General features: G+C 41.2%; 1 protein-coding gene across 1 annotated transcript in view; it reads left to right on the forward strand.

The window, feature by feature from the left end:
- The window catches only part of bicc1a (BicC family RNA binding protein 1a), a 59028-nt gene extending 45686 nt beyond the window's left edge, over positions 1-13342 (forward strand). The window contains exons 9-21 of the mRNA XM_053509888.1: positions 1308-1439; positions 1627-1861; positions 3224-3424; positions 4139-4341; positions 4439-4577; positions 5975-6128; positions 7454-7559; positions 7669-7708; positions 7847-7995; positions 8978-9152; positions 9249-9406; positions 9751-9850; positions 11071-13342. Of these exons, the coding sequence (XP_053365863.1) occupies positions 1308-1439; positions 1627-1861; positions 3224-3424; positions 4139-4341; positions 4439-4577; positions 5975-6128; positions 7454-7559; positions 7669-7708; positions 7847-7995; positions 8978-9152; positions 9249-9406; positions 9751-9850; positions 11071-11201 (1923 nt within the window). The 3' untranslated portion in view covers positions 11202-13342. The remainder of the gene's footprint in view (positions 1-1307; positions 1440-1626; positions 1862-3223; positions 3425-4138; positions 4342-4438; positions 4578-5974; positions 6129-7453; positions 7560-7668; positions 7709-7846; positions 7996-8977; positions 9153-9248; positions 9407-9750; positions 9851-11070) is intronic.

Below are 13342 nucleotides of genomic sequence, written 5' to 3' on the forward strand. Positions count from 1 at the left end.
ATTAAACCGGGACTTTTGTTTTTTTTATACAGCTATGAAAGTAAAAACTCCCTTTATTTCTCTATATAACCCCCTGCTACACTAATGCACTTATCCCGGTGTTTCACTAGTGTGTGGACACCATCAAGGTCTGAAACGCCGGCCTCCCAGGAACTCCTTTAATGTTCCTAACATGTGAAAATGGCAGGACAGTTTGGAGGATGTGGCATTAACTCCTACAGTAGCTGAGGGTCTGTAACGTGCATGCGGTGTTGGTGTATGATTGATTGTATGTACACAGACAGTATTATACAGTATATAATTATATAGTTGGACTACATTAAAGCAGATATACAGTTTAGTGGTCTTTCACGGCCTTGAGAGTGAGCTGTACCTATACAAACGATAACACATTAAAAGAAGCGTTAACATAAAGCTATAATTTATAGCCAGAACTACGTTCATATAAAATATAAAAATGAATCAGTGTAACCGGTCACTTCAGTTAGACTTTATTCTGCGTTGTGTGAATCAGACACGGGACACAGATGGCGGTTCACTGGAAGCATTTAATCTGACACCTGACACATAAAGGAACAAACAGCCTTCGAGTGAGAATAGCCCTTGTTCTCTATAAAATAAATGTGATGTACATCATGTGCTTGATTTCCACATGTTTAAGCCAAAATTGGTAATATAACCCAAAAGAATGAAAAATGCCATAAAATAATCATGCAAATATATTTTATAACATTATACACACAAATTGGAGTAAAGATATAGAAATAAAAAGAATAATAAAAATAAAGATTTAGTTGGATTACAGGGAGTCAGAAACAACATACCTCTTCCATACAGTTCCATCAGGAAAAGGGAAGAGGAGGGGACAAAACAGGAAATTGTATTGGCTTTAGATGACATCACAGGATTTAAAGGGGAAAGGGCTTATCTCAAACAGGCACTTACATCAGGTATATGAAATGAACAATTTTGTGTAAATTCTAACAATTTAACAGGTTAATTTCTATACCTGTTACACTAGCACCTTCCGATCAATCAGATTCAAGATATTATAACACGTGCTTTCATGAATCATGGATAATCCTGTCTTAAGGGTTTTGTCTTAAGCATGTAGGTATTGTAACGATTTAGGACGGGACCAAGTGGATGGTTGTTAAATGCTAAACACTGCACGGAAAATGACTAGTCAAACATACGCAGATCATAAATCTGCAATTTTTAATTGTGTTGCGTATCTGTATAGTCGGCACAGTTGTGATGTGTGTTGTAATCCTGGGTTGACAACATTTTGTGTGTGTGTGTGTCAGGGCTGCTTGCCGTTGGTTTTAATGTTCGACATTAAGGAGGAGGCGGAGATCGAGCCCCAGTGCATCGCAACTCTTATGGAGCAACTAGACGTCTTCATCAGCATTAAACCCAAACCCAAACAACCCAGCAAGGTGGCCTGCTTGGATACACACACACACGCTGACACACACATACAGCTGCATTTATAGTACCACAAAGTCTTATTTAAGTGTAGTTTATGCCTGATCAGAAATCTTTCTGATGTCTGTGTTTATGGCACATTTGCTCTCTGACAGCTGACATTCTCTCTCTCTCTCTCTCTCTCTCTCTCTCTCTCAGTCTGTGATTGTAAAGAGCGTGGAGAGAAACGCGGTAAACATGTACGAGGCCCGCAGACTGCTCCTGGCTCTGGAGAGCGCTTGCGCGTCTTCTCCCAGTACTCCTGTTTCTTCTTCTGCTTTTCCTCTCAGTACCAACACCCTCCCCGTTAACGACCACGGCTCCCCCCCATCCCTCCTCACCCCTGTCGGACTGGACGCCTTGGCCTCAGCTGGACTGGGGCTAAGCACTCTGGGTAATGTAATTAGTTATGGGAGTATACAGTAATAAAGTTCAGAAGTTCAGCAGCACTTCAGTATTTGTCTGGTTTATAAATTAGTACTCTTAGATTAACTTGAGAAGAGACCAGGTACAGTAATTAGATTTTAGTCACTCAAACATTATTCCCTACAGAGACACATTTCCCAAACACGGACGGTGGTTTGAAGTTAAAAGTAAAACTTGTTTTGTTTTTTTAATATACAGCACCCGCAATTGATATAGCCTCCAAAGCACAGTTTACGAAGCAGTTTAATAAACACATTTAAAGGTGAAGTCAGTGATTTTAGAGAACTTTGACTCACATGAATCATTAAAAACTCGACCTGTTTTTATAATAAATGACTTCGCCCTTTAGTACTTCATTTAAAGCCACTCTCACAAGGCATGTTTTAAAGATACAGTTCGTTATTTTAGAGCACATTTTCTGAATATAAATAATTAAAAACTTGATTTCATAACAGATACTGCCCTAGCCCAAAGTTTCTTTTTCTTTAAAAATAGTCCCATAAAGTAAATTAAATGGTCCAGTCTGTGATTTTTAGAGGATGTTGTTGTCTGACAGTAAATGGTTTGGTCTTTATTTTTATAACAAATACACCCTGCACCTCCAGGGTCTGGGTTCGGTTTCCAGCCAGGTTCAATGTCTCCATAAAGTTTGCATGTTTTCTTCGTGCTGGGTTCCTCCAGGTACTTCGGTTTCCTCTCACAGTCTGAAGACATGCAGATTAGGCTAATTTTAGGGATAATCTTGTGTTTTATACAAAATGCATTTTAAAAGGACAGTCAGTGGTTTCAAAGGATATTCGTTAAATAGAAATTATTTACTTTTGTAACAAATACAACCCTACCCATTGTTCCAAAACACATTTAAAGGGGGTAGTTTTAGGGGGCAGGAGTAGCCCACTGGTTAAGGTGTTGGACAACTAATTGAAAGGTCGCAGTGTCAAACCCCCTCACCAAGTTGGGCCCTTGAGCAAGGCCCTTAACCCTCAAGTGCTCAGATGTATGAAGAGATAAAATGCAAGTCGCTCTGGATAAATCTCATGAATGTAAATGTAAAAGGTACGGTCAGAAATTTTAACAAGCTCTCTGTTTGGGCTGAGAGATGAAATTCTCTCTCTTTCTCTTTCTCTCTCTCTCTCTCTCTCTCTCTCTCTCTCTCCCCGGCCATTTCTGAGCTTGTGCTTGCAGAAAAGTTTTCAGTTTCTTCGTGAATGTGACAATATCCTATCTCATGATAGAGGGAGCTGCCTGTGCTGTGGGAACTGACCAAGATTAATGTTCCTGTATTTACAGAGAAGTGCTGTTAATTTTAAATCTTGCTCTTCATTTTCAGGTCTCCTAAGTTCCCCAGATCTTCCAGCTCATAACGGTTCGCCTGATTCTAACCCGGTTCTGAACGGTCATGGTTCTATCCAAAATGGTCCTAACGATGTAGTCGGGACACTGCAGAGCAGCAACCATACACACACCCTCGCTCCGTTACAAGGGGCTTCCCTCTGGACCAACACTCACACTACATCAGCCAACACTGCAGGTAAGCGTGAGACTCTCTGGGAATTGATTCCGAACTAATTATAGAATATATTATTCCTGTAAGAATCCCAAACAAGTCACAAGCAAGTCTCGGGAGAGACCGCGTGATCCAGGGAGTGATCCAGCTAGAGTGCACACTTCAGATTGCAGTGTCCAGGATATTAAAGCGAAAATATAAAGAACAGTTCATGAATTAGGCAGCACGGTGGTGTCGCACCTCCAGGGTCGAGGGTTCGAACCCATACTTTGGAGGGGGGGCGGGGTACGTATACGTGGAGTTCTTCCCGTGCTCGCTGGGCTTCCTCTGGGTACAGTCTGGGGCAGTCAAAAGACATGCAGATTAGATTAATTGGCATTTCCAACATGCCCGTAGTGTGTGTGTGCCAGGTTAGTTGGTAAAGTAATATTGCTAGCTAGCCAAGGTTAGTCTATATGATGTCTGTGTGTTAGCGGCGAGCTAGCCCCTGGATTTTGCGCTTGTGCACCTCCGTGTGGGTATGTAGTGAGTGATGGCTGACAAATGACAGTGTTGATGTGGTATGTTAGAAGGATCAGAGGAAATGAAGAAAAAGATCTGTGATGTAAAAACCTATTTGTAAACCTCCGCTTTAAACAACTTGGATATGTGCATAGAAACTCTGTCTCTGTCGGTTACTGCTCCCTCTAGTGGAGAAACGTGATGACTGTTCTCTCTCTCTCTCTCTCTCTCTCTCAGGATTCTCCCCGGTCCTGATGTTGCAGTCTGTCTCTCAGGGTTCTCTCAGCGGTCTGCTGCTGTCCGGAGTCCACGGTTACGGCCAGAATTACACACAGAGTCCCTCTCTCACACACTCGCACACTCACACGCACACTCCTTCGCCGCCACCGGGACTGGCGCCAATACACAAACCAGTGAGCACTGATCAACTCAAAACACACGTTAGTATCAGCCTGGAATTGGGAGTTTTACTGGATTTGGTTATTACATGGAGTCTGAGATACTGTGTGTGTGTGTGTGTGTGTGTTTGTATTGTAGATGCCTTCTATGTACAGAGGGATTTCATCCGTGTCACTAACTGAATCCATGCTTGGCCCCGCCCACTGCGACCCAGCACAGGAAGTTAACGGGCACAGCCAATCAGAAGCTCTATCAAACAAATCCAGCCCTGATGAAGGTAGAGAATGCAATAGAGCAGTGGTTCTCAAACATTTTCTGTCATTCCCCACTTAAGGGAGTGGGCGAATTTTCAAGCTCAACAAAATGATAACGAAATCGGCCAAGTTTACTATTTATTGAAATATCAATTTCTAAACCAATAAGATCAAATAACACCAAGTTCAAAACAGATAAAATACACGTGCAATTGTTATAACAGGCTTACTTCGTCACTTATCTAGAGCTTTCTTTCAAAGAAGTCGAGTGGCTTATTAACGTGACTGGGGTGTGTTGTCTCTAAGTGTCTTCCTACTTTGATGGGCCAGCGGTTTAGGACACAAAACACACACAGGTCTCTCCTCTGCCCCACCATCCACACCATGAATACAAGCGCAACATAGGCTTCATCATGTTTTCCTTTCGGTTGGCTTTTTGGTTGATTAGGCTGATGATGCTGAATCACCTGCTTTTTTGTGGTCCATGTAACAAATGTATCCATTGATGTTATTATGCTCACGACATACAGGTTTGTGTCCGCGGTAAAGTTAGTTTAATATTCGCATCTCCAAATTCAATAGCTGCGTAAATAAACTCGAAAATAAGATACCCACATATATTTCCTCTTTACATTGTCTTTAAGCTCCATCCGCCTTAAATTATACATGTTTAAAAGCATAAACACCATTATTCTCTACGGCGCAACGAATGATTTAGGGATCTTTGCAAAATGCCGCACAGCAATAAAAAGCGTAGAACGATATTGATCTTCCCTTCTGTTCAGCGCCTGAAGGATCAAAAAGCAACTTTGTTGCCACACTGGAAACTAGAAATGCCAGACTAATACTGCCTGATAAAATATTAATGTTTAACAAAAATACAGAAACATCAGCATACGCATTGGAATAAATGAAATTGCATATATAATACCGAATGTTTCCTTATATATCGTTCCTCTGCAATTAACATGATGCCGTTAAACCATTATTATGGTTCCACTTTTTATCTGATCTTATTTTAATTTACTTGTATTAATGATCCATTTCTTTGCGTGTGTTTGTTTAGTTTCGAGTGTCCGATCTTTATTATCAATAAAGAAAAGCATGAATTCCTATTATTTTCCACTAATTTCCTCCCGTTCATTGCGCCCCACCTGTCATGTATTGCTCACTAGTGGGGCGCGCCCCACACTTTGAGAACCACGGCAATAGAGAAACAGGCAAACACAGAAAATTATAATGGAGTTAATTAATAATCACATGCAAGTGTCACTTTCATTGTCAATTCATTTCATTCACCAGTTATTACTCAAAATCAGACAGAGTATGACTAAGTATAGTAGGTGGAGAGGAGATGGTGATGAAGAGAAAGAGAGACAACGAAGAGAAAATGTGTGTAATTTTGTTTCCCGTCTCCCAGGCTCAGACACGTTCGTTGAAGTGGGCATGCCCAGAAGCCCATCCCACTCAGCCAATGGGAGCGAGCTAAAGCAGATGCTGGCTTCCTGTGCTGTGTCACCAGGGAAACGGCAGACTGTAGAACTGCTCCAAGGCACCAAGAATTCACATCTCCGGTAGGAGTGAAAACCCAGACGCACCACCATGTCATTATCACTGTATCTTCTCTGTAAACTCTCTAGTAGGAGAACAATTATTAATTTATCTGTCTCCAGTATCCTGCCGAATGGTTTCATTTATTCTGCTGAGGGTCACGATGGTGTGGCACGGTGGTTTAGTGGTTGGCACTGTCGCCTCACAATGCTAGGGTTGGCTCGCCTCGTCTCTGTGTCCGTGCAGTTTGCATGTTTGCTTGGCGGGATTCCTCTGGGAGTGTGTGCATGTGTGCCCTGTGATGATCTAGGAGTGTGTGGGTTGGCACCACATCCAGGGTGAACCCTGCTCTGTGCCCTACCTTCTTCAGGACCAATGAGACCCTACACAGGATAAGCACTATAGACCATGGGGGGTTGATGGGCCATGGTGTATCCTGGGAACTTCCCATCTCGTTTAACCCTTGTCGTCCATTTTCACAATAAAGTCCATTAATCTGGATTTTCTTATAAAAATGTATTGTTTTATGTATAGTTAATCACTACAATTGGGGCCTCTGAGTAGCGCAGAGGTAAAGTGCTCGCCCTGTCATCGAGAGATCGTGAGTTCGATTCCCGGGTCAGGCTGTAACCTTTCGCAGCCGGAGGTCTAGAGAGAGCTGATTGGCCGAGCTCTCTCAGAGGGCAGGGGCGTCTGTGAGCTTACGCAAGCGGAAGAAGCGGATAGCGCTGTCCTTCAAGTGTGTTACACCGCTCCCAACGGGGCGTCTCCATCATGACATTCACAGTCAGGGATAGTGAGGTATGGCAATAGAATTTGGAGAAAAACATGAAGCATCTGTTCTCCACACAGATAGAAATCTAAGATGTGAGATTTTTGCACCCATATTATCAATGTCAATGTGTTACACCATGTTCCACTGTGCTCACGTCACTATGCTCCATGTCTCCGTGGTCCGCCGTGATCCATGTCTTCGTGCTTCACCGTGATCCATGTCTCCGTGCTCCTCCCTGATCCATGTCTCTGTGATCCTCCCTGATCCATGTCTCCGTGATCCTCCCTGATCCATGTCTCCGTGCTTCACCTTGATCCATGTCTTTGTGCTCCACCAAGATCCATGTCTCCCTGCTTCATTATACGTGTTATCTAATTATCTCCTGCAACAACAACACCAGAAAACTAGCCTCACACCCACCATCTCATCATTAAATTAGGACCAAAACTAGAAGAGCACAATCAGAACTTCTGCATGAGATGGTCTACAGTGCCATATGTAAACTCATTAGTATGATATAACTCTGAATGCAGTGTTGTAAGCTAATGTGTGTGTGTGTGTGTGTGTGTGTAGATCAGATTGTCTGTTGTCGGATCCTGAGCCTGATACCGTAGCTGATAAGAGAGCACCAGGCAGTGAGAGAGCAGCAGAGAGGAACAGACTGGTCCCTCATGTACAAGTACACACACACACACACACGCACACACACACACACACACACACACACACACACACAGCTATATATAATATACATGTGTGTATTAAGATTGGTGTGTGTTTTGTTTTAGTCCTTTGACTATGAACAGAAGAAGCTACTCGCCACTAAAGGTTAGTTGAGAATCCACCAGTTGTTTTAATAAATGAACACACACACACACACACACACACACAAACAGAAATCAACTTCACTAGAGTGCATAACAAAAGACAGCACTAACTCTGTGTGCGTGTGTGTGTGTGATTCAGCCATGCTGAAGAAGCCAGTGGTCACAGAGGTTCGAACCCCGACCGACACATGGAGCGGGCTCGGCTTCTCCAAGTCCATGCCTGCAGAGAGCATCAAGCATCTCCGCAGAGCCGGCCATACAGCCTACAAACCCTCTGTAAACACTACGGTATTCACACACACACACACACACACACACACACACACACACACACACACACACACACACACACACACACACAGAGTGAGAAAAACACCAGGTTTTATTTTTCTACTGGACAAACCTTCTACTGTAGTTTTCTCAGAAGATCACAAGGACGTGCTAAAATTCTGAATGACGTACGATGTGATGGAGTAATATTAAATCAAAGAATGTTACAATTATTCCAGTTCTGCCCTCTTTTTCCGATCCCTTTTTTCAACACTCCCCTGTTTATTTTGTACCTTTCAATCATTCTTTGTGTACAAGGGTTAAACGAGTTGTCAAATTGTCGTCCATTCTCACAATGACGTCCATTAATCTGGATTTTCTTATTAAAATGTATAGGTTCCAAGTACACCATAATACATTTCTAATAGACTCATAAATATTGGCTGTGTGTTAGAATGAGTGTGGACGACATGCAGAACTTTGAAAACATTGAACATTCATACAATCTACACACAGTACACATTATAGAAAAATGCTGTAAACTCTCGCAGCCGGAGGTCTAGAGAGAGCTGATTGGTCGAGCTCTCTCAGTGGGGGGAGGGATGGGAGGTACTTTGTGCTCTCACATTAATTACGGCTCTACAGCCAATCAGGGGCGTCTGTGAGCTCGCGCAAGCGGAAGGAGCGGATAGCGCTGTCCTGTGTTACACCGCTCCCAACGGTGCATGAGCGAGCAGTTCGAAAAGATGCGGTCGGCTGACGTCACGTGGTTCAGAGGAAACGTGATCGTCTTCCCGACTGAGTGGTAGTAGTAGCCTTAATGTGGGAGCCCCCTAGTGATGGGGAGGAATCGGACACGACTAAATTAGGGAGAAAATCTGGGAACCCATCAAAAAAAAAAAATAATTGTTGTTAAACCGTTATGGTGTACATGCAAGCACATACAAACAAAAAGAGACACTGCTCTTACTATTGTGTGTGTGTGTGTGTTTGTGTGCAGTGTCAGGGCACTCCTCTCTCAGTATCATGCACAGGCAGCAGAGACTCTCAGAGTAACGACAGCGATGGTGAGAGCTGGTGCACCAGAAACGGAAGTTGTGTTATTAACGGTAGTGGAGCAGGAACACGCGCGTTCCCGTCCACCATCAGCGCTACAGAGAGGAGCAAGAGAACCGGTGAGAGCTAGCAGTGTGTGTTACACTCTATACACTTTGTGCTTAGTTGACCAGATGATCATAATGAGTCTGTGTGTGTGTGTGTGTGTGACTTAGCTATGGATCAGTACCTGAGCAGCAGTAACTATATGGAGTGTATCTCGTTCATGGGTGGCAGTAAGGCGTCGTCTCTGAGCTCTAAGGGTACGGACCTACCCGAGCTCTTCAGCACTCTGGGACTGGGCAAATACACCGACGTCTTCCAGCAGCAGGAGGTGAGTGTAAAAACACACCTAATATCGACTAGGTCTGTCAAGGTTTTTTCCATTTTATCCTTAATTTGGTTTTAACCTGCATCATTTCAAACTCCTGCTTTGTCCTTCATGGTGTAACACACTCACTCAGAGGAAAGCTCAGTCTGCCTTCTTCCACATGCATGAGCTCACAGAGGCGTATGATTAGCTGGTGCCCTTATGATTGACAGAGGAGAGAGAGTATGCCCGCCCACCCAGAAAACACAGCATTGGCAATGCCAGGATTCAAACTTGCAAAACTTGTTTAAATGACTGAGTGTGTGTGTGTGTGTGTGTGTGTGTGTGTGTGTGTGTGTGTGTGTTAGATCGATCTGCAAACGTTTGTCACACTGACGGATCCAGACCTGAAGGAACTGGGAATAACAACGTTTGGAGCTCGTAGGAAGATGCTGCTGGCTATCTCAGGTTAGAATATTATAGATATTTTTATATTATTTTTATTTAGCACTGTATTTAATAATTCATTGTCGACGGTCATTGACGTAAGTAAGTAGTGACTGAATACGTGACATTTTATTGGCGCTGTACGTGTACTTTGCACAATGACAATAAAGTTAAATCAAATTAAAAAAAAAAACGTTAGCTTCAGGAACTGTGCAGTTCTCTGGAAAGTTCAGGAAATTCGAACCTCTCTGGAACCCCTGTGGAAATAAATAAATAAAATTAAAAAAAAACATCAAAGGTCTTGACGAAATTAACCACATTCCTCCAGGCCCTTGTTTTTTTTACCATAAGCAGTAGAAGGGTTTCAGAACCTTTGTGAAAATTTGTGTACCGTGCAGCTCAAAAGCTTGTGAGATTCGATACATTTTCTCATGCCTTTGATGTTCACTATGAGCAGTAAACATTGTTTCTACAAGGGTTCACAAAGACTCTTGTGGAAACTTGTTTACAATGAAGATCAAATGTTTGTTTTGACTCAACACATTCTCACAGTTTTTCTATCTTTAATGTAAAAAAATAAATAAATAAAATAAATCCACAAAAGTTCTGGAACATTATAAGATTCTAAAATCCTTGTAGAAATTCGTTTACAGCGACAATCAAAAGCCTGTTGGAATTTAAGTGAACCCTTTGATCTTCACCGTATGCAGTATTTCCACAAGGGTTCTAGAACATCTTTAGAGGGATCTAAAGGATGGATCTTGTGAAAAACATTGTTACGTTTGAAGATCGAGGGCTTGGTGTAGAGTGAAACACATTCTGTTAAGACTTTCCTGAAAATGAATTCTTCAGAAGGGTACAGAATCCTCCTGGAAACTTGTTTCACACAGTGAAAATCAACATTCTGGAGAGATTAAACACATTGTGTCTAGCCTTTGACTTTCACTGTCAACTGAAAGCAATGTTTTCTCAAAGGGTTACAGAACGTCTTCAAAAGAGTCCAGAACCCTTCGGAATCAGTCTGCCTCCAGATAGCACTGTAACCAGAGCATCCATGAAATGTACAGATCTGTAAAGTTGCCTATGTTTTCTCCGCTTGCTAACTTGTTCGTCGATTGTTTAGTCTGTGTAATGGGTCACCCTCTAATAAAAGTGGAATCAGACATACTTTGGTCAGTAACTCAATTTCCATGTCGTGCTTGTATGCTTTAAACATGTTGCATCTCTTCTCTTCCGGTCAGAGCTGAATAAAAGCCGGCGGGAGCTCTTCGAACCTTCGAACGTCCGCACCTCGTTCCTGGAGGGCGGAGTCAACAGCCGTCTCGCACGGCACTTCCATGCCGACGTGGCCAGCGTGAGTGGGCGCTGGTGACAAAAACAAATCTATTAATACCTCTGTGGTACTAGTTAACGGTACCTCTACATGGACTACACACCTCCCCCTTGGAGATTCTGTTGATGTATCAAATCATTCATTCTGTACGAATCAGGCTGGGTAATGTGGAAAGCCATAAGGGCCAGTACGGTCCATTTGTTAGCCAAAATTAGCAACAAGTGCCATAAAAAACATTGACTATCCTCAGAGGTAGGTTGGGGATATCTGAAGAAGTGGAGGGGCTGCTACTTTGTGGTTCAGAGGTTCAGAATTTAACATGTAAAGTATGTTAAATTGTAAACTGATCCAGTGTTATTAATTGAAGTGGTACTAGTTAAGTATAGAGAAGCAGGCACATGTGGACGCATTAACATTGGTACTCCTGCCTCCTCTGGCACATTAATCAGTATCGGTATTAAGCACTTTAAGATAGCTTTTATGTGTGTGTGTGTGTGTGTGTGTGTGTTTGCGTGCATGTGTGAGTGTCTGTTGCGTGTTAATCTAGTGCAGAAAGCACTTGACAAAACAGTGTTCGAAGTTTAAAGGTCACAGTTCATGCTCGAGACCTTGTTGATTGCTTATATTGGTGTTATTCCTTGTTATAAGGCTGCACTTACTCCAGTGTATATTTAAATTTTTTTTTTTTTTGTTGCTATAAACGTTTTCCATTTTTATAAAGTTACTTATCTTAAAATGCATTAGTTTACATTTTTTATTGTCTTGTTTTAGTTATGAGTTTATTTCCTTTATGCCTCCAGATTCTCCAGAAGAAAAAAAAAATCACGGTGATGTGTCCATTAATAAATTTATGATTGATCTTTTTTTCCATTCCATAATATTATGATTGACCGTTTATTTACAAAAGACGCATTCTCTAAAGGTTAAGTATTTGACTAGCAATTCCTCTTTAGAATTCACTCAGGGCTTTTGTTAAAGGGACCTGAATCGAGCTTGATTAACTTCCGAATCATTTGGTTTCATTTGCAGCAACTACAAACACAGCTGGCTGAATCAAAAACTTACAAAATTCTTGCAATCAATTAATAAATAATATACATTCAAATTACACTTTTATTGATTTTTTGTGTCATTCTCGAAATGTAATGAACCAACTGAGCAGCAGTTTTCTTGAACCAAAGTTACGAGTCTCATGCTGATATTAAACCCACATCAAAGACTCTTTCATTGACAGTTTAGTCACTGTAATATTTTTTTATTTAAAAAAAAAAAAAGTTCATAATCTTAAAAAAATCCTATTATAACTAGAGATTACTCCAGTTGCCTTTCATGATGAATCTTTCCCGATTAAAAATAGTATCTATCAATGTTTAAAGTTTTCAGCACTGAACAGTCTGTATGTACAAATTTTCACTTCTATACTGACTTTATTATCATGTGTAGATATTTAAAACTTTTCAGTCCCTTTCAGTAAAACCTGGTTAGCTTCTTAGTCTGTGCTAGCTTTGTCGTGTCGTTGTCACAGATGAATTTATACCAGACTGTAAAAAAAAAAAAAAAAAAAAAAAAAGACAAGAGGAGTAGGTGTTCACGTTGTTTAAGATAGCCAGCTTTCCATAACATCAGTGTGTTTGGCTGCAAATTTATAGATTAGAGAAAGTTCCCGTGTGTCAGAAACCTAATCTACAAGGTCTTGTTAGGAAAAACTGGATGAGGTTTAAAAATTATAAGTTTATTAAAAATTTGAATAAAAGAGATTCCATCGCTTTATCTACCCTAGCCTTATAGCCTTGTGTATTTTAAATGAGTTTAGTTGCAGGTTAGTCAAATCAACCGCACATATAAAATCAGCCGTGAATGACGTCCTGTATTGGGTACATGATCGTGAAATGTTGTTGCAGTAAATTAATAGGAGGCTATTTTTATGTTTGTTTGTTTATTTTTCCTTGTAATTATGTTTATGGCTGGTTGTCCATTATGTATTTTTATTTTTTATGTTCAAAAAAAGAATTCTTGTTCAATTCTCTTTTCTATTTTTTATTATTGACATTGTTTTTTTTTTCTTTTTCACTTGTAATATTTCACTATTTTTATACGTTGATGTCTGTGTGTATGTATTATTTTTTACAAAAGAATGGGAGATATTCATCTGAAGCCTTAAAGCCTGGAATTATAACCTG

Source organism: Clarias gariepinus, chromosome 13 (genome assembly GCF_024256425.1).
Source record: "Clarias gariepinus isolate MV-2021 ecotype Netherlands chromosome 13, CGAR_prim_01v2, whole genome shotgun sequence".
In the NCBI taxonomy this organism is placed as follows: Eukaryota; Metazoa; Chordata; class Actinopteri; order Siluriformes; family Clariidae; genus Clarias; species Clarias gariepinus.